Source organism: Elgaria multicarinata, chromosome 2 (assembly GCF_023053635.1).
Source record: "Elgaria multicarinata webbii isolate HBS135686 ecotype San Diego chromosome 2, rElgMul1.1.pri, whole genome shotgun sequence".
NCBI classification, from domain to species: Eukaryota; Metazoa; Chordata; class Lepidosauria; order Squamata; family Anguidae; genus Elgaria; species Elgaria multicarinata.
Genome location: NC_086172.1, coordinates 173,910,023 through 173,936,989, shown reverse-complemented (window position 1 = coordinate 173,936,989; position 26,967 = coordinate 173,910,023). Strand labels below are relative to the sequence as shown.

Here is a 26,967-nt window from a genome sequence, read left to right as displayed (position 1 = left end):
GGCAGCAATAGAACTCTGAAGCCAGTTAAGGTAAGGAACATATTCAAAAAAGTGAAAATGGCTTTCTGCTTTGTGACGAAGCTTGGAAGCTTTTTAGAGAGGCAGGCTGGGATGATCCAAAAGCAAAGGGAAATCTGAAGTCATCTTTGCCATCTTGGAAAGCTTGAGCAGGAGAACATGATGGAAAGGAAAATGCAAATGAATCCTCACTGTCCATTTTCCCAAATAAATCTCCTTGAAGGGAATAATATCTTGAATTAACGTTTAAGCTTAATACAGAATAGAGTCAATAGTGACTGAGCATTCATTTTATTTCTAATTATCAGGAAAAAAAGAGAATAGAATTATTTTGAGTTGCTGAGTTTGTTCCACTGCTCTTTTATGCTTATAGGGGTTTTTTCAAAGTGCTTTAAAGCTCTTTCAAAGCTTTAAAGCGCTTTGAAAATGTTTTGAAACCTGTATATGCAGTGTGTCCTGGGCCCCAACAGTTGTCAAAACTGTTATAAAGCGCTTTAAAGCAGTAGTGTAGATCCCCCCAAGACATATTTTTATGAATAGCAGTGTTGCAAGAAAAAGACAGGTTGCTTACCTGTTAACTGTGTTTCTTTGAGTGGTCATCTGTGCATTCACACATGTGGGCTGTGTTTGTATGGAGCCCCTATTGGGGAACTTCTATAGCTGAGGAATTTTGGGTGGGAACCCTCCTCCGCTGTCCCAGTGTACAAGTCCCTGACAAGTTCCCACTTATTCCATTGAGCCCCAAAGCAGCAGAGAACAAGCAATTTCAAATGTTCAAACCACTGCTGAAGGGGGGCATAAAGAGGGAAAGAAGGAGGTATGTGGGTTGGGCAGAACTGTTAACGCTTGGCAAATCACAATAACAGATGGAATTGCTGGACAAGCGTTGCTAAGGCCAAGAACTCCAAGACCCAAAGTGAGGATAGATGGAACCCACTTTGAACATTTTTGTTAAAGCAGTGAAGCCATAGAGTGGCTACCAGTATACATGATATCAATATATGAATTAACAGAAGCTATTGGCAAAACAAGTTATTTTACTGTAAAAGCTTACCAATTTTGCCTGGGGAAATAGGATTTAAATTTCCTGTAGAACTGCTATCACCTGACTGAAATATAATCATCATAGTGAATTAATCAGAGATCTAATTAATAACTGAGAAAATGCTGGATTTTAAAAGCACCTTGTTTTAATTACTCATGTTCAGAAAATGCTGCAAGAGAAAAATAGTATACTAGTAGATTGGATCCGCTGAGGCGGTGAAATTGAAATTTCAATATGAGCAGGGGGTTGGACTCGATGTCCTTGTAGGCCCCTTCCAACTCTACTATTCTATGATTCTATGAATACCAGATGCAAGAACTTCCCATTCCTACCAGCATTGTTATTTAGCTCCATGAATATTCTTTCAAGGCACTCTCTCTTCTACCAGTGAGACATGGGGCAGGGCAATTCTATGGTTCCTGGGAGCGCATCCTAGGGACCGTAGGATATGTTGGATTCATCTTTCCAAGGCTAGGGTGACCATATGAAAAGGAGGACAGGGCTCCTGTATCTTTAACAGTTGTATTGAAAAGGGAATTTCTTCAGGTGCCATTTGTATATATGGGGAACCTGGTGAAATTTCCTCTTCATCACAACGGTTAAAGCTGCAGGTGCCCTGCCCTCTTTTAAATCTGGTCACTCTAGTATAGCTCCTGCAGCTTTAAAACTGTTGTGATGAAGAGGGATTTTTTTCCATGTTCTCCATATATACAAAGGACTCCTGCTGTAATTCCCTTTTCTATTTAACTGTTAAAGATCCAGGAGCCCTGTCCTCCTTTTCATGTGGTCACCCTACCCAAGGCCATAGATATTCCTGTGATCTTGGTCCATGAAACTGACATTCGGCCATTGCCTGGACCTCTTGGAGCCACTGCAGAAAGCACTGGAGTGGGTGTCAAAAAGGGATCCTATGGCCTCTGTTCGCTGTCCCCACCCACATCAGGGTAGGTCAGCTTGATGGGTTCAGAGGCCTGTGTAGTTGATTTTTTTTATTTTTAAGGATCCAGAGCATTACTATCTAATTAAATCAAATTATCAAGAATTAAAATAAAAGCCCAAGTTACATAAGGACATAAGAAGACCCATGCTAGATCAGACCAAAGGCCTATTTAAACTAACATCCTGTCTCTCATAGTGGCCAACTAGATACCTGTTCAAAATCCAGAAGCAGGACACAAAAGCATGGGCCATCTCCCACGATTGTAGAGACGGACAAATCCTTCAAGTTCAGTTCCTCTCAGTTTCTCATTTTTCAATCTTAAGTTTGAAACCAAGTGGGAATTTGAACTCATCTCTCTCCAGTTCTGATCTGAGACTTTAGCAACTACACTATGCTTCACTGCTGAATAAGTCGGTCAGCTTCATAATATATTCTTTTACATAGCTCTGCATACTGACAATTTAATATTACCTCATCCAGTGATATTTCAGCTCCAAATGCAGACGAATCAAAGAAATTAAATCCAGGTGATTTTGTGGTAAAGCCGGTAAGAAAAGAAAAAGCAGGTGACTTGGACATTGATCCTTCGTTTTCTGTGTGAAGTCTGATGTAATGAAAGAAAGGGAGAAATTAAACTGGAATGGGAAGAAATTATTTAGCATTACACCTGAAAGCAACCAAAATCTGTTGGTAGAACCTTTCATTGTGGGAGCCCTGGGGAAATTTATCAATAATATGTGAACTAAAAATCCTTACAATTCAAATGGAGTTTTCGCCTCACTAGAATCAGGTGTCTTTGGAAATATATTAGGTTCTGGAGTTCTTCGGAAGTTTTCAGCACCTTCTTCTCTTGCTACAGAATGATGTCCAGTTGACTTAATGTAACGTTCTGCCTGCCCATCCTGTTGAAGGGAATGTTAAATATGAGGCTATTTCTATATGGCTTTCACACCTATGGGAACAGTAATTGAATGTATTTTGAACTTTTCATAAAGGTAAGCAATTTTTATCTTCATCAGTTATACGATTTCTACTCTGGGAGCAAAGATGCTGAAGATGTGGGATATACATTTCTAAAATAAGTACATACATATAATGGGAGGAAGAACAGAAGAACCCAGCCATTTCTATATATACATACACAGAAACATACAAGTGAGGTTTATGAAGTGCCTTATATGGAGTCACACCATTCGTCCATTCAGCACAATTTAATCTACAATGAGTGACAGCAATTCTCTGGGTTTTCAGGCAAAAGGATTCCCCATCCCTACCAGGGACTGAAATGTGCTTTCCCATTGTGTTAGAGCCCCTCTCTCTGACAACACTCTCCAATGTTTCACGAAGGGAGAAAATTCAGTATGTCTAGCAGTGGGAAACTCACTCAAGGACTCTTTCTGTTATTACTCAAAGCACCGAGGATTGGAACTAAACAACCTGTGTCTCCTTAGTTCAAAACAAGACCAAACTTCTGCCCTGAGGTTTTGGTTTAGGAGCAATCCACACACACTCAGGTTTCTAGGTACAGAAGACCTTGAGATTGGGTTTTGTGATAATGAACTAGCTGGTACAGTGATTGGGACATCCCATCGTTAACCTACACTCATGCAATGAGCCTTCAGATCAGGAATAAATTGCCTAAAGAAAAGTACTCTGGATTAACTAATTTCTGGACTGGACTGTTCGTATTTTCTTCCAATTAATAACATGGGACTTGTCTTGATGAAGGGTTTGTCCTGGGATGGATTTGGACTGTCAGCAGGTCATCTACATGAGGCAGCCTCCATACCGAAGCCATCCAGGAGCAAACTCCCTAAACTCCACTTTAAAAAGGTTGAGCACTTACCCAAACTTTTTTTTTGCTGTGGAGATGTGTCACAGCTGATAGCGACCCCTGATTGGTCACCACCAGCTGGACAGGGAAAGGGGCAGACCTGGTCCGTGTGCCACACGTCTCTTCCTCCCCCTCTGGCTGCCCTGTTCCCCCCCCCCAGTTTTTTAAAAAGTCTTTTAGCTGTAAATAAAAACAAAAAAAAATGGGGCCCATTCCTTCCCCCCTATTTTTTATTTTTTTATCTGTAAATGTGAAGCTTTTACAGATAAATAAAAAAATAGGGGGAGGAATGGGGCCTGTTCCTATCTCCTGTCCCTTTTTTAAAAAATCTGTAAATGCGAAGCTTCACATTTACAGATAAAAAAAATAAAAATAGGCCCCTGTTCCTCCCCACCACCTTTTTTTGTTTTTATTGACAGATTTTAAAAATTAAAAATGGGGTTGGGAGAGGAATGGGGTGGTCAGAGGGAGGAAAGCCAGATAATTTTTTAAAACTGCAGAGGGAGAGGAATGGGCTCCCATTTCTTAAAATTTATTTATCTGTAAATGGGGGCAGCCAGAGGGAGGTCAGAGGGGGGAGAGCCAGTTTGGGTGCCACACGTCCCCCTCTTCCTCCCCCCTGGCTGACTCATTTCTCCCCCCACCCATATTCAGCGCAGTGGTGGTTGTGGCGACAGCATCTCTGCACTCGCGCTCCTTCCTGTGCAGATGCTGGGAAGGAGCGCAAATGTAGGAGCCAGAGGCCTTGCAGTGCCAACATGCCGCCGTCATGACGGAGCCATGGCTAACAGAAAACATTTTAATCCACAACATTTCATCTCAGAAAGAATAGTCAAGAATGAGTGGCACAATTTTGTTGTGCTAACTGAGCATTAATATGAAGAAAATAATTAGATAAAACAAAAACAAAGTTGGACTGACTTGTGATATATATGCAGAATCCTTTGATGTTTCTTCTTCTGTCCTTCCTGTATAGTCAGCCTTTTTTTCTGCTGTAGAAAATAGTTGGTAATTTTAAAAAGTAATTACATGTGAAAATAATATTTGAAAGTTTCACTATTATCTGATAATACTGGTGTTCCACTAATACCTGTTTTTGGAGGAACATCCAAGTGCTGGATGGAGCGCATGAGCAGGAAGGTGCTATTGCACCCATGCCATATTTGTGAGCTTCTCACCAGTAGCTAGTTGGCCACTGTGTGAAGATAAATGCTGGACTTGACAGGCCTTTGATCTGATCCAGCATGGCTCTTCTTATGTTCTTATGTAATGAGCTGAACCCTCCATGCTGTATGTAAGAGTGGTACAGCACCACAAATTCAACATTAGACCAACAGTGTGATTATTGAGAACCATCCAGATAAAAAAGATTTTGAGCACAACAGCATATACTGCCCATGTCCGGATGACACAATAGTCAACCATGTGTTAATAGTCAACTCCACAGATGACTATTATCATGTCGTCTTGGGAGCCCCCCTAAATAGTCATCTGTGGAGTTGACTATTAACACATGGTTGACTATTATCCATCCCATCTCCTCTCTGCCCTCCCCAGTGAATAGCAACACTGGTTCCCCCTTCATGCCGGGTCCCCCCACTGTCAGGACCCGGCACAAAGGGGATTCTCATGACACAATAGTCAATGGTGGACTATTTAAGCAATGGTGGACTATTTAAGCAATGGTGGACTATTTAAGCAACCATTGACTATTGTGTCATCCAAACCCAGTCATGATCATACCTTTTCATTCTTTTAAAATTAGTAACACAATTTTGTCCAGTTTGTAATTTGTACAATAAGCAAATATCAGGAAAACATTTTGTATCCTTTCCCTTCTTCCTAGATATGTAATTAGTCTACTTGCATAACAGAACTCCCATCCTCTCTTACACCCTACATCCCTCCCCACACTACCCCAAATTCTGCTCTGAGGGTTTCCCAACCCTCCAGAGCAGATTTTGAAAGCATGCAAGAACGAACTGAGGAATCACATACACACATACACACCTATTCCACTGAAGGAAATCATTCAATCGATGGGAAAGGTTAATAATTGGATACTACTGAATACATATTTAAGAGTGTTTTTATGCTAATGTTTCAGTAACGTTTTACCTATTTCTCTAGCCTCAGTTTCAAACCTCTGTTTGCTGCTTGTTTGCGTTTGATAACCTAGCAACCTAAAATGATAAATAGGATGATTAGTTTATATCAGCATCATTGTCTTCATCCAAAAGTCATAATCTACACTTTCATTCATGAAAATGGGATTTGTTTAAAAAGTTACCTGAATGGTTTGACTTGGCTTGGCAAGCTTGTTTTAGATGAAATCTGGGCAGTTTTTGCAATGTCGCTTCCTGTGGTGTCATTACAATTCTAAAACAAAGGACGTATTTCAAACGAAGGAAAATACAAAATGATAACTTCAGACATGCTGACTTTTCCTTAGGCTGTACAAATACAGCTCTCTTGACCTCTATTTACAGGTCACAATTTTCAACCTTTTTTTTGCTGCCAACTGATTTTCACCAGTTTGCCCTTTTTGTCCCTCTTTTTTAAAAGAACAAACTAGAAGAACAAACTGCAGAAATGAATATACTTCGTTATAAAATGCTCATTTATTATTATAAATGCAGCAATATATACTGTAAAACAGCTTCTTTTCAATACAACCACCTTTTTAAAGAATAGACACAAGATTTGCTGACGTTAATCCTTTCATGTCTTACCAGTGGTTTCATCTAATTTCCATTTACATACCTGATTTTCATTTTCCACTTGGCTGAAGTACATACTGGTCATTGCTGAATGCGGTGCAGGTTCTTCTTTCTCTTCTACACCTATATTATTTAATAGCATGTAAGACTATTACCCCTACATTCAGGACAAACTCATCTATTCCTTAAGACATACAGTATTGATGATTGCTTTGGCAAAGTAATATGCACAAAAATCTCTGAATATTAGATCTATCATGTTTATTTATTTATTTAGAATATTTATATACCGCTCCTCATTGAAAAAATTTCGGAGCGGTGTACAAGGTAAAATGAAAATAAAAACAGAATAAAACAGTTAAAACAAAATTTAAAAAGAAGCAAAAAACAACAACACAGAAATCCAAGGCTGTATGTTAAAGAAAGGCTTCTTGGAATAAAGATGTTTTCAGGAGGCGCCGAAAGGAGTACAAGGTTGGAGCCTAGTTTAGTGCAGGCTATTTATTTATTTGATCATTTTATATTCCATGTCAGAAGACATCTCTAAGCAGTTTACAGAAAAAGATCAACATACATAATAATAATAAATACAAAACCCAATCAAGGAAAATGCTTAAAATATTTAACCAAAACTAAAAGTACAATATTAATAAGCAGACTAACTGGGGAGCCCAATCATTCAGGGGAGGCTTGGGTGAAGCGAAGGGTCTTTAACAGGCAATCTACAACAGAATCATGTTTAAAAAGTTTTTAAAGCACAAACAGACAACAGTAAGAAAAGGGGGGAAATTCTAAAAAGAAGATGTTCTAAAAAAGAACTGGAGAACAGAAAAGTCTGCAGGTGCTTTTTCAAAGTGAAGAGAGGAACAGAGTCAGATATCTTGAAGAGGGAAGGTTTTACGCTTTGGAACATGTCACATTCCTGATCACCACACATACCCAATAAATCCATTAGGCAGCTTACAAACTGGCCAGTCTAAAGCCTTAGCAAGAAATATGGTCCAATCCTGAAGTGTCCTCATCTAGAAGTGTCCTCATCTTTTCGCATCTTTGTATAACCCACTAAGCTCTTACAACCATTCACAAATCTTCAGTCATTGTACCCTTTGTGTTATTTGCCTGTGCCCTATAACAACCTCAGTGTGATCACAGGACCCAACACAATAGTCCCTCTGTTGCATGAACCTGCAATGCTCACAGGGTTTACCTAGCATGTTGCCTGTTCCCCATGATCCACTCCTAGCATTATCCCTCCCTCTGGGGATGAACCTGTGAAGTACAAGGGGTCTGACCTGGGTTTTGCTTTAATTCAATGTTGCTTTTTGTGTCTTCTAGAATGTGTACATTAATGTGGTTTGAGCTTTGCTGTCCCAGGCTCAGGTGGGAGGGAAGGAGCTGGGTGTGCCTGCCAAGGTCATCTTTGCCTGGCATTTCCAACTCCCCCGTAACACCTGGGGATTATCAAAAGTGCTTAGAAGTCAACTCGTTTCAGCTGTGGGAAAGAATGTGGGTCTTGCTCCTTTTGGGAGGGGTCGCCAGAGGCCCGGGAAGGGCAGTGGTTGGTTGGGTTGGATCATGGGGCCAGGTGGCCGAGAAGGGATAAAGTGTCTAGTGTGGAAGTGTTTCCATCTTCTTTGCTGGATGACACATGTGTCAAGGGAAGATCAGATTTGGGCAGTCAGGGGGGACTGCTCAGAGTTAGTTAAGCTTTTCTTATGTTTTAAGTGTTGGGGTATTGTGGACAAGGTCAGCCGCTGCTGCAGCTGGGTGGTAGAATGACTGATAGTTTTATTGGGGTAATTGCTAGCTTCCTTCCCTCAACTTTGTTTCTCACTCCTTTTTCCCCACTTTCTTCCCCAACCTCCCCTCTTCCCTTTTGCTTAGCTTTTACTGACCAAGGCCTTACATGTTAGTCTTAGTGGTGTTAATAAACCTGCTTTGGTCCCTAATGTGTGTTTGTGCTTTATTCTTGGAACATCTGGCTCATCCTGGTTGTGGACAGGGCTAGGGAGGCGGGTTGCCTGAGAGTCCAGGACGTTTGGTCCAGGTGGACCCGACCTCCGTTACAGAACCCACATGCATGTACAGATGCATGTTTACATACGCATGTGATAGAGAACATGTGGTAACAGAACTATGCTTCTCCCCCATCCCCCAAAAGTAAAAAAATACATATCTCAAAATATTTTCAATACCTGTATGTTGTGTGTGCTGAAACAATGGTTTCAGAGTTGGTACACTTTGTACTAATTTCTGAGATATGTTAGGGAGATGCAATAGCTTATATGTCTGATGTTTCTCATTTAACAAATGACGGGTCTCTTTGAACAAGCTGAAAGAAAAGGCTACAATGAAAGCAAGCAATAAACAAGATAAGTGAATTTCCAAAAAGAAAGGAGAGACGTAAATGTGAGGGACAAGGGTTTGTTGAGGTAAAAGGCAAGGCAAGACCTTGAGAAGGTGTGTCATCTCTGCCTAGGCTAGATAATGTCCCCATTATATAATGTCCTCTCTAAATAATACCATATTGAAGCCTCATCTGGCAAATGGGCTTTCTACAAATATGAGAAATGCTGGAACAGAAATAGCGGCAGATTTTAAGAGACCTTTTGACCCATAAAACTTAATATAATCCTCTACCTTTCAAAGACATTTACACCTACGCAGAAAATATTGCTCCCCAAAATGAAGTATATATATTTAGTATATAGGTCCTTTTTTAATTGCATAACGAACATATGTAAAACCTGATGCAGAAAGATAGCATAGGTAAAAAGTGTAAACTTGTCCCTATTGCATTTAAAGAGAGATTTGTTGCAGATTTCAGCGAAGCCAGAATTTCATCCTCAGACTTCAGTAAAGTATGTTAGGATATATTGCTTCAAAAATAAATCTTTCTTCCCTTATGAAGACGTATAAAAGCAGTAAAAACCTGAATTGCTGTTGGAGTTGAAAAATGCAGCTGCAGTGGCAGCTTAAAGGTGGAGTTGGAGTAACCTCTTTCCTCTGCTGCCAAACACAGATTTAATGTGGATTAATTGCCATTCTGTCTTTCATGGGAACTCATTTTGTGAGTGGGGGCAAGGAATCAGTACAAGAGCCTTTGTAGCACCCTTACCAAGCTACAATGCCCTGAACTCTTTGGCGAAAGCCCTTGCAGTTATGGGTATAAAATTAGCATACACTGTAATGTAGATATGCCAAAAGGATCATATAGGATTCTAGCATCACAACACTTGTCTATGTGTGATATAATTTATATTAAAATGTTACCTTTCATCAAATGTCTTCCTTGTTTCTATATTTTTTGTAATTCCGCCTTCTATTACTCCATGATGATTTTGATCTTCAGGATCATTCTGATCTTCTGCAATATTTTCACGTTGCTAAAAGAAAAATAATATAAAGAAATGCAATAGCTGTTACTCAAATATGCAATCTTTTCTCTGTACTGGGTTTCACAGAGGAATCTATGTACAAAGGGCTGGAAAGTTGTTTCCAACTAGTATAGGGGAGGTAGTCTCATCTTTTCATGGCCTGCCTCCACCAACCAAGGTAATCCCAGAGTTGGTCTGTCTGTGTCTGCCCTGTCCTTATTTATTTAAATGGCACCTTTTCACCTTAAAAGGCCCTCAGTGCCTTACACCAAGAATAAAAAAAATTGAAATTAATCACAATGGTTTGGATCCAGAATCTCTATGAATGGAACTCTACTTTACTTATGGGACACTCCCAGTAGTAAAAAAAGAAAGAAAAGGGGGAAGTGATTTTCACTAGTTCCTCCTTGCAATTGCAGCACCCTGAAAATTTTCTCCAGAAGGTTGGGGGATCCTTCGAGTAGCAAATGAGGGATACAGGGAAGCTGCAGGGGAAAGAGAAAATCAACAAAAATTCCTTTCCTCCCCTTCTTCCAGCTGGATGGTAGTCCCTTCTGCAAATGGAAGGAACCCCATCCTTCATGGCTACTTTATTTATTTATTTATTTATTTATTTATTTATTTATTTATTTATTAAATTTATATAGTGCCCCACAGCCAAAGCTCTCTGGGCAGTTTACAAAAGTTAAAAAAGTGAATATTAAAAAGTATACAAATTTTAAACCATCAAAAATATAAAAACAACAGTGTAAAACAGTATCCATTTTTAAAACAATGACAGTTCTGGGGTCCATTAAAAAACAAACAAACTTAGCATACGTTGTTAAATGCTGTTAAATGCCTAGGAGAAGAGAAAGATCTTGACCTGGCGCCGAAAAGATAACGATGTTGGCGCAAGGCGAGCCTCATCGGGGAGATCATTCCATAATTGGGGGGCCACCACTGAAAAGGCCCTCTCTCTTGTTGCCATCCTCGGAGTAGGCACTCGGAGGAGGACCTTAGATGTTGAGCGCAGTGTATGGGAAGGTTCATGTTGGGAGAGGCGTTCCGCCCTGATGGTTGTGTGCTACCTCCAGAATCTGAGGCAGTAAACCTGTGTGCACCAGTTGCTGGGGAACATGGGTAGGAGGGTGCTGTTGCACTGTTTCTTGCTTTGTTGATCCCTGGTTAACAGCTGGTTGGCCACTGTGTGAACAGAGTGCTGGACTAGATGGACCCTTGGTCTGATCCAGCATGGCACTTCTTATGTTCTTATGACTATGCTAACTGGACCTCCACCCAGTTTGAGGAAACCAGATCATCAACAAAACTATTGAGCTTCCCCAAAAGTATTTTCAGTTCTTCAATAAAGCAAGTGGTATAAGCCAGGACAGTTATAAGGTATACTAGTAGATCCCTGGGTGATTGCAATAGATGAGCAACAGATGACCGGACTGTGCAGAAGCAGCTCCAGTAGTGCAGGCCACAGTGAGAATAGGATGCAGAATTTGTAGGTGCCTGAAAAGTGAAGCGGGGATGGGTGCTAGTTGTTGTAGGAACATTGACTTATTACAGGGTGTCTGTGTATGTGTAAAACAATGTGCTTAGTCCTTCCAAGAATTAGTGTTGTTCAGAAGCCAGAAAACTGAGCTGTGAAACAGTTTAAAACTGAGCTCAGCCATGAACTCAGTGGGCAACCTTAGGAAAGCTACAGACTGGGTTCAGACAACACGATAAACAATGGTGGTTTAAATAATCAGTGGTTAAAATCCACCATGGGTTATCATGTTATGTGGAGGGAGTTTTTAAACACTGGTTGGTTATTTGGCTGAAATGACCAACGCAAATATCAATGCTGTGCAGAGTTGGCTATTTTAACTCTGTTTTAACTCTGTATTTTAACCTTATATCAATTTTGCTGCGTGGTTTTTATCCTGGTTGTGCTTTTTATATTGTATTTTGTATTTGTGTTTTTAACTTGTTGGTTGTTTTATGATGATTTTAATTTTTGTGAACCGCCCAGAGAGCTTCGGCTATTGGGCGGTATAAAAAAATGAAATAAATAAATAAATAAATAAATTTGAACCACCACTGGTTATCGTGTTGTGTGGAGGGCAGCATTGGTTATTTCATCAGCCACAGAATTGCAAAGCAAGAGCGGTCAAAGTGGTGGCTGCCACTCTAGTCCCACCAGCAGGATAGATTTTTGGCAGCAATAGCTGATGGGATACTAGCAGGATGACTGAGTGAGGGGAGGGGAGAGAGGGGGGATGAGTGAGTCAATTCAGTGTGGATTTATAGTCAACTCAACGCTGATTCTAATTCATAACACTATGTGTCTAGTTCTGTCTTAATTATGAAATATTTCTCCTTTATCTGAGATGTTAGTGTCAAGTCTCATAATTTTATCAATTATACACTAAATAAACAGAGGAAGAAGAATCTGTAGTATTACAATTTTCAAGGAAATTGACTTTAAAATTTGCCTGGCAATAGCAGAAACTGAAAATACTTCATTCGGCTGGCATGATTATGTTATCACCATTCAGTTACTTAGAGTGTCATCACATGGGGAAAATTGTGTTTCTTTACTGTCACTTCTCTGCCCATTTTTGTCACTCATTATTTCCTCTTTCTGCCCAGAGGGAAAAGAGGTAAACAAAGAGCATGTGGCACATTCAGGGGCCGTTTTTATTGCGCCGCTGTTCCTGCATGCAGCAGGAGATCATGACACATTCCCTTTTTTAAAAAAATGAGCAGAAGGAGCAGGAGACGCGCAGGAGGCAGATGTCATCTAAAGGATGTGCGCACATCTGTAAGTGGGCAGTAGCGAGCGTGCGATAAAACACTCGCCTGATGAACCTTTCAGTCTGACTTCTGATCAATCTACAGTTATTCATTGGTTTTTCATTCTCTCCTGCCTTTTTTAGGAGTCTCCTGCTGTTACCTGTCAGATCTCAAAATTCTGTCAGGCCTTTAAGATGAGCAAATTGTTGTCACCTAGGCGGGATAAAGATGGGAGTCTGATTCTTTTAAATGGATGGTAGGAGATGGAGACGTTGAGGAACTCTCTCTTTTCCCACCCTCATCTCTAGGGATCCTCTTGGGAGCTAGACTGGCAAAGAGCAGAAAAGGGCGGGATTGTTGGATCTGAGTGAAATGAGAGACCATGGACAGTATGAAATCTGATGTGTGTCCTCAATGATTCATCAATTCATTGGGAAATCCCATTTTGTTTTCTGAAAATAAAATAATTGTATATTCTAGTCAACAATAGTAAGAACACTACAGAATTAACCTTGATTTATGCTCCAAACAATTCAATATACCTTTAACCATTGTGGTGTGAAACAGTGGTATTTTAGCACAGACTATAACATGGAATTTAATAACAGGCTTTTTACCTGTTTGAAATAATTCATTTTCTTTTCTAGCTCTTCCGCTGTTTTGTTTAGTTCAAGTGATTGTTGCCTGAGAAGCACTGAATGTGTAAGAGTTTCTTTTGTGTTCTGTCTCAAACAAGCGCTTTCTTATATTAAGGAATCAATAAAACAAGCACAATAGTCAAGTAAAAGGCTAAACGAAATCACAGTTCAGTCTGCAACTATGAAGCACTCACTCAGATTTAAGCCACTGAAATCAATGAGTAAATTCACACAGTCATGCTGCTTAACATGGGTAGCTTTTTTCTCTATCCAGATTCAGCTAGGCTTGTGGTGAACACGTCTGAATCATTTGCTATTAATCCAAGCAGAAACGTTTATGCCATGCTGGAACCCACATGTGTAAGATTAACAGTTGCAAGCTAAACTGTACTTAGTTCTTAAGGACTTATCATAAGCTTCATTCAAGTCTGGATGTGGAGATGGGGAGGGACCGTACCACAAGCATCCTGATTGTATAAAATCAGCACTCAGACAACTTGAATCCTAGGATTTCAACTTAACTGAGCTGAGGATTGGACTTTCAGTGTGGTAGCTTTTGGTAAGATAACCCTCTGCTCTGCTTCTGTAAATCTAAAACAACGTTAATGATGACACTGTAAGAATTAAGTGCATTTTGAATAATAGCATTAAAAGGCCTTTGTGTAATACATCGTGTACAAACTACATTATGCTTATTCCACCTTAAGTGGAATATTCTGCCCTATTTCAACATATCTCAAAGATTCTGGCGGAATTATGATATAAAACAAAACTGAAATGAACAGTACTTTTACTGTTACTATAAAACAAACGTTGACTTGTAAATTGACCAAAAAAAAACCCCCATGTACCACCAAAAAAGAGGACAAAAGAGAACATAGATTTGCATAAATTTTGCATGTACTAATTAATATGTTGAGATGCACATTTATAAATTATTATGATGATTTAAATAAAAATATAGTACATATCAGCATAGTGTGGAACACTGTGTCCAGGTGACCTGTGTGCTTCGTTCAGGCTGCTAAGTGAGTGCTGTTGATGGGCAACCTCAAGGCCCAGCTATTTCTTCTGTTGGTTCTTTGTTTTTAAACCAAACTTGTTTTTAAATTGGACTGGGCATAATATAGTCTTTTACTGAGTTCAATGGAGCAGTTCTATGCCAATGTTAAACTAATATTTCTTACTCATTTATGATTTGTATTGATTATAATAGCTACATATCCCAAAATATATTCATTTTATCCTCTGCCTTGTCTTTTGTCTATTTCAATTACAATTCAATGGGTTTCTTCAAGAGCTGAAAGACAATGTAGGTATCTGCCTGCTTCAGTCGAACTAGCATCTGACACTAAAGCCACAAAACACAACAAAAAACCTGTAATATCATAGTTCCTCTTAAAGACGCGACTGCTAAGTTGACTATATGGATACATCTGTGATGCCCAGGATAAAAGTGACAGAAATGGACCAGGTTCTGGAAAAAAAAGTGTTAATGCATTAGTCTCACTTATGGATTTGGGTTAAAAACTGACCCCAAAGAGATAAAACAAAATAAAACAAAAACCTCTCTAACATATGCTACAACACATATTCTCCAATAAAAAGGCGGTCAATTATTTTGCGTTTTAGCCAATCCCCTCCCATTATTATTTTTAATTTGAGGTTTTTACTAAAATGTGATTGGATCAGTTAGATTCCAATTAAATGAATGGGAGTAAAATGAAACACTTCACATCCATGTTAGTCAGCAACAACAACATCACTAATGCTATTCCAAAATGGCAAAAACTCAGTAGTTACTTTATATTGATATAGATGTTAACATAAAGAGGTATTAACCATTCAGTATTTTGTTTTTGTTGTTTGAGGCTTTGAGTAGAAGGAAATGGCATCAGGGGTTGGTAAGACCCCATAGGAAAAAGTATTTTAAGTAATTATAGACCCCAAATACCTGTAAAATCAACAATACATTTGATTATTTGTTTTACATTATATTGGTGTCGTGAAATTCATGTTATTTTAGGATTGTGGTTTTAATTGAGGTCTATTTAAACCCAGTGTCACAATCATAAAGTGTTGTTTTTTTAAAATGCATAGGAAGATTAAAATATTTGTTATATGGCTAGGGCATGCTGGGAGCTGTAGGACTTTTTTCTGTCTAAACATGCATAGGACTGCACCCTAAGGAAGTATTTTTTTGAATTAGAGCACTATTTGTGCATGACTGTTTTGGTCATGTGAGTCCTTTAAGAAAGTCACAGACTGGGGTCAGACAACATGATAACCAATGGTGGTTTAAATAATCAATGGTTGGTTATTTAACCCACCATGGGTTATCGTGTTGCATGGAGGGAGTTTTTTAACCAACGGTTGGTTATTTGGCCAAAATAACCAATACAAATAACCAACACTGTGCAGAGTTAGCTATTTGAACCACCATTTGTTAACTTGTTGTGTGAAGGGCACCATTGGTTTTTTCCTCGCCCACCATTCGTTAATTCATCAGGTACAGAGTCGCAAGGCAAGAGCAGTCAAAGCAGTGGCTGCTGCTCTAGTCCAGCCGGCAGGATAGATTTTTGGCAGCAATGGCTGATGGGATACTAGCAGGAGGACTGAGGGGGGAAGAGAAGGGAGATGAGTGAGTCAACTCAGTGTGGACTAATAGTCAACTCAACGCTGGTCCTAATCCATACCATGGTTGATTATTATTATGTTGTGTGGGAAGTACCCCATAGATAAACAAATGTTGAGTTTATTATTAACCCATCGTTGACTATCATGTTGTCTGAACGCAGTAGCTCTAAAGAAGAGACTAAATACTAACTCACCAATATTCAGGTAAATAGAAAATGGCAGACCACAGCTGGTACAACAACTGTTACTGCTTCCTGGCCAGTAATCTTTGCCTAGTTGCAATGCAGTATTTTCTTTCTTTGGTAGCTCTTGCTTTCTGGTGACCTCCCATTTTTTAGAAGGTATGCATACAACAGAAAGGCCAACATATAATAGAGCCAAGGTGCCTCTTTGCACATTGTCTCCACTGTCCCCATTAATGATGACTTGAGGTAAGCTGGAGGAAGACAAGGGCCATAAAGCAACTCCATTGCCCACTTTAGGATTCTTGTCAGTTGCAATGCTGCCATCGGATGGGCAAAATTATCAAGGATGCCTACACTCACCCCCCCAACCAAATTAATGTATTAGTCAGTATTTGTATGATAACCTTTAATCAAATGCCTTAGTATTTGTGTGATCAATTGAATTTCTACTATTCCTACTTGGTTTTTGGCATACAATATACTTTAAAAATGCCATACAACACATTTCCAGATAAAATCAAAGAACAGAATATAATTGATTGATTGTAAGCTGCTCCAAGAGCCTTTGTTGGCTGAGGAGCAGGTTAAAAATACTATAAATAAATAAACAGAATATATGCTAAAATCCCGTATTCTAAGAAAATTCCATCTTGCATTTACACTACTAAACTGGCCACTTGTCTTCCAGGACCAAGGGGTAGATTATCTTGTGAACTTGGTGGCTTTTTGTCTTTCTCTATAAACATTCAACATAGCTTGTTTGCGTGAATGTTGTTAATGCATTTTCTTTTATTTATTTTCTGTCCTAATGACACTTCACTTCAGGCTGCTTGTGACACACTACCTAAGGATGAAACAGGATAATCTCTTATAGTGTGTCTGCCCTAGAGCTCATTGTCACATTCAATTTCAATTTGCCTCTTGTTCTGGTATTATCTTGATGTATGTGACCTATACATGCGTGCTCTTTTGACTCCCCCACCCACAAGAATATTGAATTTGTATAATTGCAGTTTTGGGGGACATGGTTTTGCTGGAACACAGCATATTACTTTGGGGCGTCCATATGGATATATGTATGTGGGTACATTTGTGCAAATTTAGTATTTTAGAAAAAGAAATTACAACCTCAAACCTGTAATTGTGGAAGAATAGGAAATGTACAGATTAATACTGTGAGGACTCAAAATTAAATTATTCTATTTAACAGACTGTCTGTCTGACATACCTTAACTTTATGAAAAAAGAAGAATGTGAAGTACTTATTAGGGGCAAATGTGATAGATTAGAGGGTGAGATGTACACTATAGCAGTACCTCTCACTATTATCAGATGGATTGCAGGGAAAAGCTGGCAGTCTGGGCATACCCTTAAACAAAGGACATCTTGACTCAGTGCAGTCAATTGAAATAGCCTTTAGATCTCTAGAAGCTTTCTGAATCTATATATTTAATTTAAAATAAAATAACTGACATTACTGGAAACCATCCTTTCACCTTGAAGATCCATCACTTCAGCTTCTTTCTGTTTTAATAATTCAGACTGTTTCAGAATTCGGTTTTGGATTTCTTCAAATTCCTTTTTTTCCTGGTAATATTCCTGGACAATTGCAGTTTCTAAATACTTTGCTTGATGCTGGTTGAAAGTTTCTTGATACTGATTCATATATTCCTGGTACATTTTCCTTTTAAAAGAATAAAATCACCTTTATATACTGCTTAATTGTCTTTTCAAAGCACAACCGCTAGACAGACTTAGTTCAACCTGGGGGAAATTTGGAAAAATACTGACACAACATGTTGTATTTCATTAAATGGGAATATTTGAGACTACTTGTATTTTTTTCTATTACTTTTCATTCCTAGGATGTGGCTGGCTATGGTTGGACAAGCCACTGAAATGTTGTTACAGCCCAGTTATAATTCTCAATGAAAGTGTACATTTGTATCTTCCCAAAATAGCTTTCAATTTTTATCGGTAAGAACATAAGAAGAGCCCTGCTGGATCAGACCAAGGGTCCATCTAGTCCAGCACTCTGTTCACACAGGGGCCAATCAGCTGTCAACCAGGGACCAACAAAGCAGCACTGGTGCACCTATGTTACCCAGCAACTGGTGCACACAGGCTTACTGCCTTGGATACTGAAGGTAGCACACAACCATCAGGGCTAGTAGCCATTGATAGCCTTCTCCTCCAGGAATTTATCCAACCCCCTTTTAAAGGCATCCAGATTGGTGGCCATCACTACATTTTATAGTAGCGAATTCCATAATTTAACTATGAGCTGTGTGAAGAAGTACTTCCTTTTATTTGTCCTGAATCTCCCACCAATCAGCTTCATGGGATGACCCTGGGTTCTAGTATTTTGAGGGGGAGAAAAGTGTCTCCCTATCCACATTCTCCACACCATGCATAATTTTGTTTACCCTATCGTATCTCCCCTTAGCCTCCTTTCCCCCCAAGCTAAACAATCCCAGCTGTTGTAACCTTCCCTCATAGGGGAGATGCTCTAGCCCCTTAATCATTTTAGTTTACCTTTTCTGCACCTTTTCCAGCTCTATATCACCTTTTTTAGGTGTGGTGACCAGAACTGTACACAGTATTCTAAAGTGTGGGCATACTATAGTTTTGTATAAAAGCAGTATGATACTCGCAGCTTTATTCTCAGTTCCTTTCTCATAATGCCTAACATGGAGTTTGCCTTCTTTACAGCTGTTACGCACTGGGTTAATGTTTTCATCAAGCTGTCCGCCACAACCCCAAGATCTCTTTCTTGTTTGGTCACTGCCAGCTCAGATCCCATCAGGTTATACTTGAAGTTGGAATTTTTTGCCCCAACGTGCATCACCTTACACTTGCTTACATTGAACCGCATCTGCCATTTGGATGCCCAGTCTCCCAGCTTGGAGAGATCCCTTTGGAACTCTTCACAATCCCTTTTTTAACCACCTTAAATAATTTGGTGTCGTTGGCAAACTTGGCCACTTCACTGCTTACTCCTAATTCCAGATCATAAAACTATTAAATGTTCTTGCATACTTGTCTTTTTCTGTAGTTTCCTGGAGTTTCTGAAGTTCTTCCTTCAAATATTCTTCATGTTTATTAAGAATAAAAAATGTTGGTTTCCATCTAAAGTAACAATTTTAAAAACATAAATATCTATTTGTTAAACTTTTAACAAATTTTAAATATGTTAAAAGTACATTTTAAATATCATCAAAAGTAACAAAACCAACAAAATAATGATAATTACAATCCTATGAAAATGAGGTTTTGCAGCACCTTTCTATTGACACTCTCCTACCATATGTCTTGCGACATAAAGACAGCATGATGATACACTCCAAAGACAGGTACCTAGGATATACCCATGGCTAATGTTAGCCTTTTTGAGCCTTAGTTAAAACGACTGGATTTTTACCAACGTTTTCAATAACAAGTAACTTCTAACATATGCTGTGAAAATGTAATAACATTTTAATACTACAAATGCTCATGACCTCATGGGTATGAAAGCACTAATAGTCATTAATACTATAAAATTCACAGAGAGCTAATGTAGTAGTTAAGAGTGCTATGAACCAAGAAGGCCCCAGTGTTGGATCCTGGATTGGATCTAGTTTTACTTTTACTACTGTTTTTCAAGTGCCTGGAGACTTGAAGAAAATGAAGAAGTCAGCAGAAATGTATTTTCTAAATGTCAAGGTCTCAGCTGGACAATTATTGAATTATTGGCTGGAGATGTTTTTCAATTAATCAATTAGTGGTTCCCTGACTGTACAGTTTTTCCTCTATATAAATGTCTGTGTTTCTCCATTTTCTCTCTCTCTCCATCTGTAATGCTGCTGCTGTGTAAAATGTTATGATCGTCTGTGAGTATGTATGTGTATGCTGCTGTAACTATTCAACTGCCAGTAAAATGCTTTGTTTTAACCAAGCAAAGAATCCTTAGCCTCATTTGAGTCTTTGCTGTGTCCTACGCTGAGAGCTGCTGCTAATTCTGCTTATCTCTGGAATAGAGTGTGATTTCCAACACCCAGTTTAAATCTCACCGAGACCACCTGCAATATGAGGATGATATTGCTGACTGGCTTGCCTTAAAGAGCAATTGTGGCTTACAAAGGGCTGGCTGTGTGTGAAATTTGATCCCAATCCTACATACTTCCAGGGCTTTAGAGCCACCATCCCCTTGTCGGGGGTGAGGGCTGGAAGTGCTGAATTAACCTCTCCTTTCTCATTAGGATATTGTGGGAGGTTAAAACAGGCTGCTACAATGTTGTCAATGGGTGAAACAGCACCACCGTTGGAATGGGAGGCCTGCAACATAGGCAGGAGGCAGGGGATGACTCAGATTACGCACAGAAGCTTAATAAACTACACACAGTAGCTTATTTATCTGATGGTGTGGCCATCATGGCTTAAAGTTTTAACCTATAAAGCCTTACAAGGCTTGGGACCACAATACCTGATGGAACACCTCTCCCGACATGAACCTACCCGTACACTACGCTCAACGCCTAAGGTCCTACTCCGGGTGCCTACTCCAAGGGAAGCTTGGAGGATGACAACAAGGGATAGGGCCTTTCCAGTGGTAGCCCCCAATCATGGAACAATCTCCCCGATGAGACTTGCCTGGCGCCAACTTTTCAGCGCCAGGCCAAGACTTATCTCTTCTCCCAGGCATTTAACAGCATATGTTGAGTTTTTATCTGACCCCAGAATAATTGTTTTAAATGGGTACTGTCTGTTTTTATGCTTTTTATTGTTTTTAAATTTTGGATATCAGTTTTTAATGTTCAGTGTTTTAATCTTTGTAAACCACCCAGAGAGCTGTGGCTATGGGCAGTACGTCTATAAATGTAAATAATAATAATAATGATGATGACATCCAAATACAGCCACTGCCAGTCTATCAGTTCTGCCGAGAAACCAGCTCTATCAGCATTCTTTCTCCATCCATTGTAACCTAGCAACAATCACTCCACCAAACTGCATCAGAGGGTGTGATAGGGAGGAGAGGTACCCCATTGGCTCAGCTGAGAGACCAGCAACTTTTGGCTCTTGATCTTGAACCGTTACCATTCTAACTGTTCATCATAAGAACTTCGTAACTAACAATTAGTGCCCAATTTTGCTTTTTTTCCTCTTCCTCTTTTTCCCCCTTTGGTATTGTATCTTTTAGATTGTAAGTCTGAGGGAAAATGCAATACCAAGCTTTGTAAGACGCTCTGGGAGAAGCAAAAATACCTTAAATAAATACATAAAATAATAACTTGAAAACTTTTTTTCCCTAGCAGTATATAATTTTTGGGGATAAATACATATGTGCACACAAAACAGCGTTACAGCCAAATGCAGTTTCAGAAATGCAGTTTCCATGAGATACTTACTCATTACAATTTTCCTTACTGTTATTGTTTCGTTTGCGCAGGCTAATAATCACTTCATCATTTTTGTTAATATCTTCTTGTAGCTGACAGATTTCAATCTTTTCCCCCACAATATTTGCAGCATAAACTGAAAAGAATTTTTTATTTCATATATTAAAGAATTTAAAATGGGAATTGCCCACTATCACATTATTATAAAATTGGATCTATGAAGTCCATGGATCAAGCTAGTGTGCTGATCCAGCAACTTCTTATGTGTACCAAAGTTCTATTGTGCACATGGAGCTCCCCAGCTTCTAGGGTTGTTCCATTCATTACAGTAAGCCAACAGGTAGGGTGACCATATTTGGGAAACCAAAAAAGAGGATACCTAGTGTGTGTGGGGGGAAGCAGCTTTCTGAGTCCTGCAGAAAGTACGTTATTCCCCCGCCACCTTAAAGAACCCGATTGGAGTGGAGGAGGGGAAAGGATTTCATTCTGCCCCACCACCATCCACTCCAATTGGGGCCTTTTCTATAATGTCCACGAATGACCCACTTTCCCCTTTAAGACCTCAATTGGAGCTCGGGTTGGGGGAATGACGTGCCTCAAGAAAGCATGTCATTCTCTCCTGCCATGCTAATGGCAGCCTTAAAGAGGAAGGTGTGTCATTCCAGGACATTATTGAAAATTATAGAAAATCCCCCCTGACACCATGGAAAGAACAAAAACCAGGACAAATCCGGGGAAATCCTGACAGTTGGTCACCCTACCAACAGGTCATTTATTATTATGAGACAACAGTGTGAGGTAGATGCAAAAAAAGAGGCAAATGCTGTTTTGGGCTGCATGAATAGAAGTATAGCTTCCAAATCACATGAGGTACTGGTTCCCCTCTATTTGACCCTGGTTAGGCCTCATCTTGAGTGCTGCGTCCAGTACTGGGCACCACACTTCAAGAAGGATGCAGACAAGCTGGAGCATGTTCAGAGGATGGCAATGGGGACGATCAGAGGTCTCGAAACAAAGCCCTATGAGGAGAGACTGAAAGAGCTGGGCATGTTTAGCCTGGAGAAGAGAAGACTGAGGGGAAACATGTTAGCACTCTTCAAATAGTTGAAAGGTTGTCACACAGAGGACAGCCAAGATCTCTTCTCGATCATTCCAGAGTGCAGGATAAGGAATAATGGGTTCAACTTACAGGAAGCTAGATTCCAGCTCAACATCAGGAAAAAATCATTACTGTTAGAGCAGTATGACAATGGAACCAATTGCCTAGGGAGGTTGTGGGCTCTCCCACACTAGAGGCATTCAAGAGGCAGCTGGACAGCTATCTGTCAGAGATGCTTTAAGGTTGATTCCTGCATTGAGCAGGAGGTTGGACTTGATGGCGTAATATGCCCCTTCCAACTCTACTATTCTATGATTCTATGATTTATAAAGACATGTCTATGCAGCCTTTCAGCCCTAATCAAAGGGGCCCCAGGACAGTTTACCAAAACATCATACAAAAAAACCAAACCCAATTTTAACAATAGAATTAAAACAGATTATTAAAACCAACAAGAGATAGTGCATATTCCTTTGGTTAGATGTTTCATTATTCACAGTCAGATCACTGCTTGTGAAATACAATTACCAGCCAGTTTTAAGTGTGTAATTTCTAGACAATGAGGTCAGTACAAGTTTTGTTTATGAAACACTTAATATAACAGGAAAGCTTTGAGTAGGCAATTGTACTGGACATGCAGAAGTATTTGTTTAGGTTTGGGAAAGTTTTTTCATGTACAGTGCTTTGTAACAAAGCACTATATAAATAAATTTTATTATTATTCTATTTATTATTATTTTATTTTCTTCTTTTTTTGTGGTTATCAAGTGCTTCCAGATGTGGCTTTTATGGAACCATTGCCCTACCCCATTCACAGAATGTTATGGGGATCCAGATGTCATCATTGAGCTTCTTTAGATTAAAGGAAAATCACGCTTCTTACTGGTGCTTCTCTTCCTGCTTCTCTTCCACAATTGTAATGAGATGAATTACATGGGAGGAGAAGGGAGACCACATAGTCTGTAACTGAAAACTTTCCTGCTCATATACTTAAATGGGACAGTGTCCTCTAGTGGATGTTTTGTAGCACAACCTCGGCTGCACATGATAGAAAATCCTGAGATATTTTAGAAGAATCTGGATATCCAAGGTTTTTTTTAAAAAATGGAATAACCGGGGGAAGGAGCAGAAGACATGCAGGAGGCTCGTGACCCGCAAACTTTGAGTGGCTAGTCACGAATGTGATATAAATTGGTGGTTTAAAGAAGCCCATTGTCTTCTACTCATAGACCTCCCATGTTTTCCTACTGATTCTACTATTTCTTTCCTTACTGCAGAAAATCCATTAAGGAAAAAAGGAAGGAATTGCTGCACTTCTTGATTGTTAGCACTAAGAGTCCTCCTTCGGAAGCACCCCGAGGGAGGAAGAGGAGCAGGCTTGTAGGCTACCTGGCTACTAATTACAGGCTGCCTAGCATTATATCTTTCTCCCTACTAGAAAAGGAGGCACACAATTGTTCACCAATATGTGAAAAACGGCAGCTTTTTCCTCCCCACTCTCAGGGCTTTTCTATATGAGACATTTATTGTACATGTGTCATTCCCTATTCACAGTTGTTTATTGGTTCTTTAGATGAAATTGTGACAGTTTTGCTTCTAACAAGCACTTTCGGTGTGTGTTTTTAGAGCAAGGAAAATGAGCATTTAATTGTGAAAGTGAAAGAAAGCACATTTTCCTCTTGTGTATCTGCACTATTCCTGTAACTTTTCCTCTGTGGAGGATAAAGCATGTTGGGGAACAATTTCGAACCAAAATAGTCCAAGATGAAATGATTAAGCAGCACCCTTCCCTTCCTTATCCTCCACCCAAAGATACCATTGCTCTTTTGATTCTGCTACTGCTGCTGAATAATAATAATAATAATAATAATAATAATAATAATAGGCATTTGGAAATGTGTATCTTATAGTTCGGATTGATTGAAGCTTTCTGATAAATGTAATGTGTGAAATGTCCCAGAGAGGAAGGGAGCAAGGAACTTCGTGGTGGAAGGAGGTCAGTACAACTAAGATGCAGAAGGGGTTATAATCAGGAGAATGAAGTGATGCACATTATGACTCTTAACTATAGTACTGTGCCCTTAATATATATTAATAATGATTACTCACTCTGTATCTGTTGTTTCACATGTTCCTTAGCATATGATGCTTGCTCAAGCTGAAAAACTGAAGAAGAAATATATATACTTCTGTTTTGGTATTATTGAAGTCAGGTATTAAATGTGAAAATGAATTGGCATTTTAGAACCCAGATCAATCACTTCAATATTGATTTTATTCCACGTTTAGCTATATTCAACTAGTTCATTTATGGCCTATTTACATTAGACAGTGTAACCTTCCCACCCCCTCCGCCCACCCCCACATACACACTGCTCCCCACCCCATCTTCACAACTCCCTATCCCCAAGCTATTTTTCCTACTGCAGTTTTCCAGATGCATGTTTACCTTTTAGACATGCATTTAAAGAAATGTAAAGGGGGGGAAAACAGCTGGCAGGGGGAGTTGCAGGGGAAAATGTCATGTGAGGGCAGAGTTAAATAATCCTTGCCACTCTTTGCTATACATTCCCCTTTTTCAAAAGTGCATTAGCTTAGAATACAAATAGTTTGCTATTAGGGTTTTAGTACATGTATTTGCATGTAATTTGTAGCTTGGTCTTGAGTGTAATTCCACCTTGATCCACATGGAACACCATGTGCAAGAAGACTTCCCAGATTGTTGGCCATAACAGGGGAAAGTGTTACTCCGTCCATACAACTGGCAATGACATTTGCATGTAATATCCAATTCCTCCCTCACACAGGAGTATATGAGACACACACAATGAATTCAGAAAACCAGAAACTTTTAATAAGTGAGTATTGGGAAGGTGGGCTACTTTACTGCATATTTTCAGTGCTGAACCATTGCAACATACCAAGTTGTAGCAGCAGCCTGTCCAGGTTGTTAAAGATAATGTCATTCATTTGTAACCTATATCAAGAAATAAAAAACCCATAAGAAATGCATAAACTCTCAATATGTGACACGAAATGAAATCTGAAGTTGTATAAAGAACACACACCCCTTCCCATTAAAAAAAAAAAAAGAGCCCACACATAAGCAACCCAGGTAGTACAGTAGAAAGAATGGCTTCCAGCTTATCTTCTTTCACTACTGCAACCTTGTGGCATGTGTGTCCATTCTGAATGACTTTTCCCGCCACTAAATAGGTACAGGAGTAGATGTTACGCAATCTGTAGGTGAAACTTTCATGCAAAGGGGAGAAACCCGAGGCTTTATTAGCAGAATGATGTGTTACTGTAAGATCATTCAATGTGTTTTAAGCAGATGTTTCCACTGATAATGATAGCTGGATCCTTTTCACAGCTGTTTATAATTAATCAATGTTAATGTGTCTGAACAACTATCACAAACCTTAACGTTTATGTGATCTAAATTATATTATAACACTGTATTAATAGAGCTATCTGTGCACTGATCTTCTGTATCTGGGAAGTCCACAAGCAGAACATGAGGGCAATGGTGCTCTCCTGTTGTTGTACCACAGCAACTGGTATTTAATGACTGCCTCTGAACATGAAGCTATCCTGATCTCCAGGAAACAGAGCCATCTAAACCAGGCGCATGTTGTGGTATTGAATTTCTTAAATTATGTGTTATGTGTGGTACTTCCTTTTGTCTGTCCTGAATCTATTGCCCATCAACTTCTTTGGGTGATCCCGAATATAGTATTATCAAAGAGAAAAGAGAAAAGGCATGTACCACTATCTGTCCACTTCCTCCACCCTTGTGGAGAATTTATAAATTATTACCCACTGGCTAATAGACAGTGTCTATCACGTCTATTTCTTAACTATCCACTTAGCCATCTTTTTTTCTGATCTAAAAAACTTCAAAACGCAGTAGGCCTTTGCTCAGAAGAGAGGATGTCAGCAAACCAAGGATGCAGCTTGGTTTGACAACTTTTCAAGTGCCCCCCAATAGCTGCTCCTTTAACAGCAGTTTGATTTGCAGCCATTAGCAGGTTTAGCTTCATGCCATGAAAAGAACAACAAAAGCTTTCGTTGTTGATTTCTGCATACCAAGCCTCTCTTGGAATCCAGGGTAATAGTTTGGTTTATTTCTGGCAACTCTACATACATCAAGGATTAAGTGCACAATCCTATGCATGTTTAGACAGAGGCTGAGTTTGGACGACACGCTAATCAATGGTTGTTTCCCATTCTGTTCCTATTACACCCCCCCTCCGCCCCCCGAGTTGATTAGCCTGTTGTCCGAACTCAGCCAAGAGAAAAAAGACCTGCAACTACCAACATTGCA

General features: G+C 39.4%; 1 protein-coding gene across 1 annotated transcript; it reads right to left on the bottom strand.

The window, feature by feature from the left end:
• Window positions 1–43: 43 nt before the first annotated feature.
• On the bottom strand, window positions 44–25,610 carry C2H14orf39 (chromosome 2 C14orf39 homolog). Its single transcript, XM_063115836.1, has 18 exons — window positions 25,562–25,610; window positions 24,750–24,806; window positions 21,551–21,677; window positions 19,200–19,289; window positions 17,657–17,844; window positions 14,773–14,815; window positions 13,318–13,438; window positions 9,831–9,943; window positions 8,753–8,889; window positions 8,406–8,408; window positions 6,601–6,680; window positions 6,128–6,216; window positions 5,956–6,020; window positions 4,759–4,829; window positions 2,760–2,905; window positions 2,475–2,607; window positions 1,073–1,127; window positions 44–234 (listed from the first exon to the last, which is right to left on the bottom strand). Exons 1-18 carry the CDS (start codon window positions 25,608–25,610, stop codon window positions 44–46), a joined length of 1,758 nt encoding a protein of 585 aa, XP_062971906.1.
• Between the last annotated feature and the right edge of the window lie 1,357 nt (window positions 25,611–26,967).

Coding starts and splice junctions, on each gene's coding strand:
- C2H14orf39 (XM_063115836.1), bottom strand. CDS start 25,610: ATGAATGACATTATCTTTAACAACCTGGACAGGCTGCTGCTACAACTT. Junction 14,816..17,656: donor TGAAGTGATGGATCTTCAAG/GTGAAAGGATGG, acceptor TTTTTTTTCCAG/AACCTGGTCCATTTCTGTCA. Junction 4,830..5,955: donor AACTGAGGCTAGAGAAATAG/GTAAAACGTTAC, acceptor TATTTTCTACAG/CAGAAAAAAAGGCTGACTAT.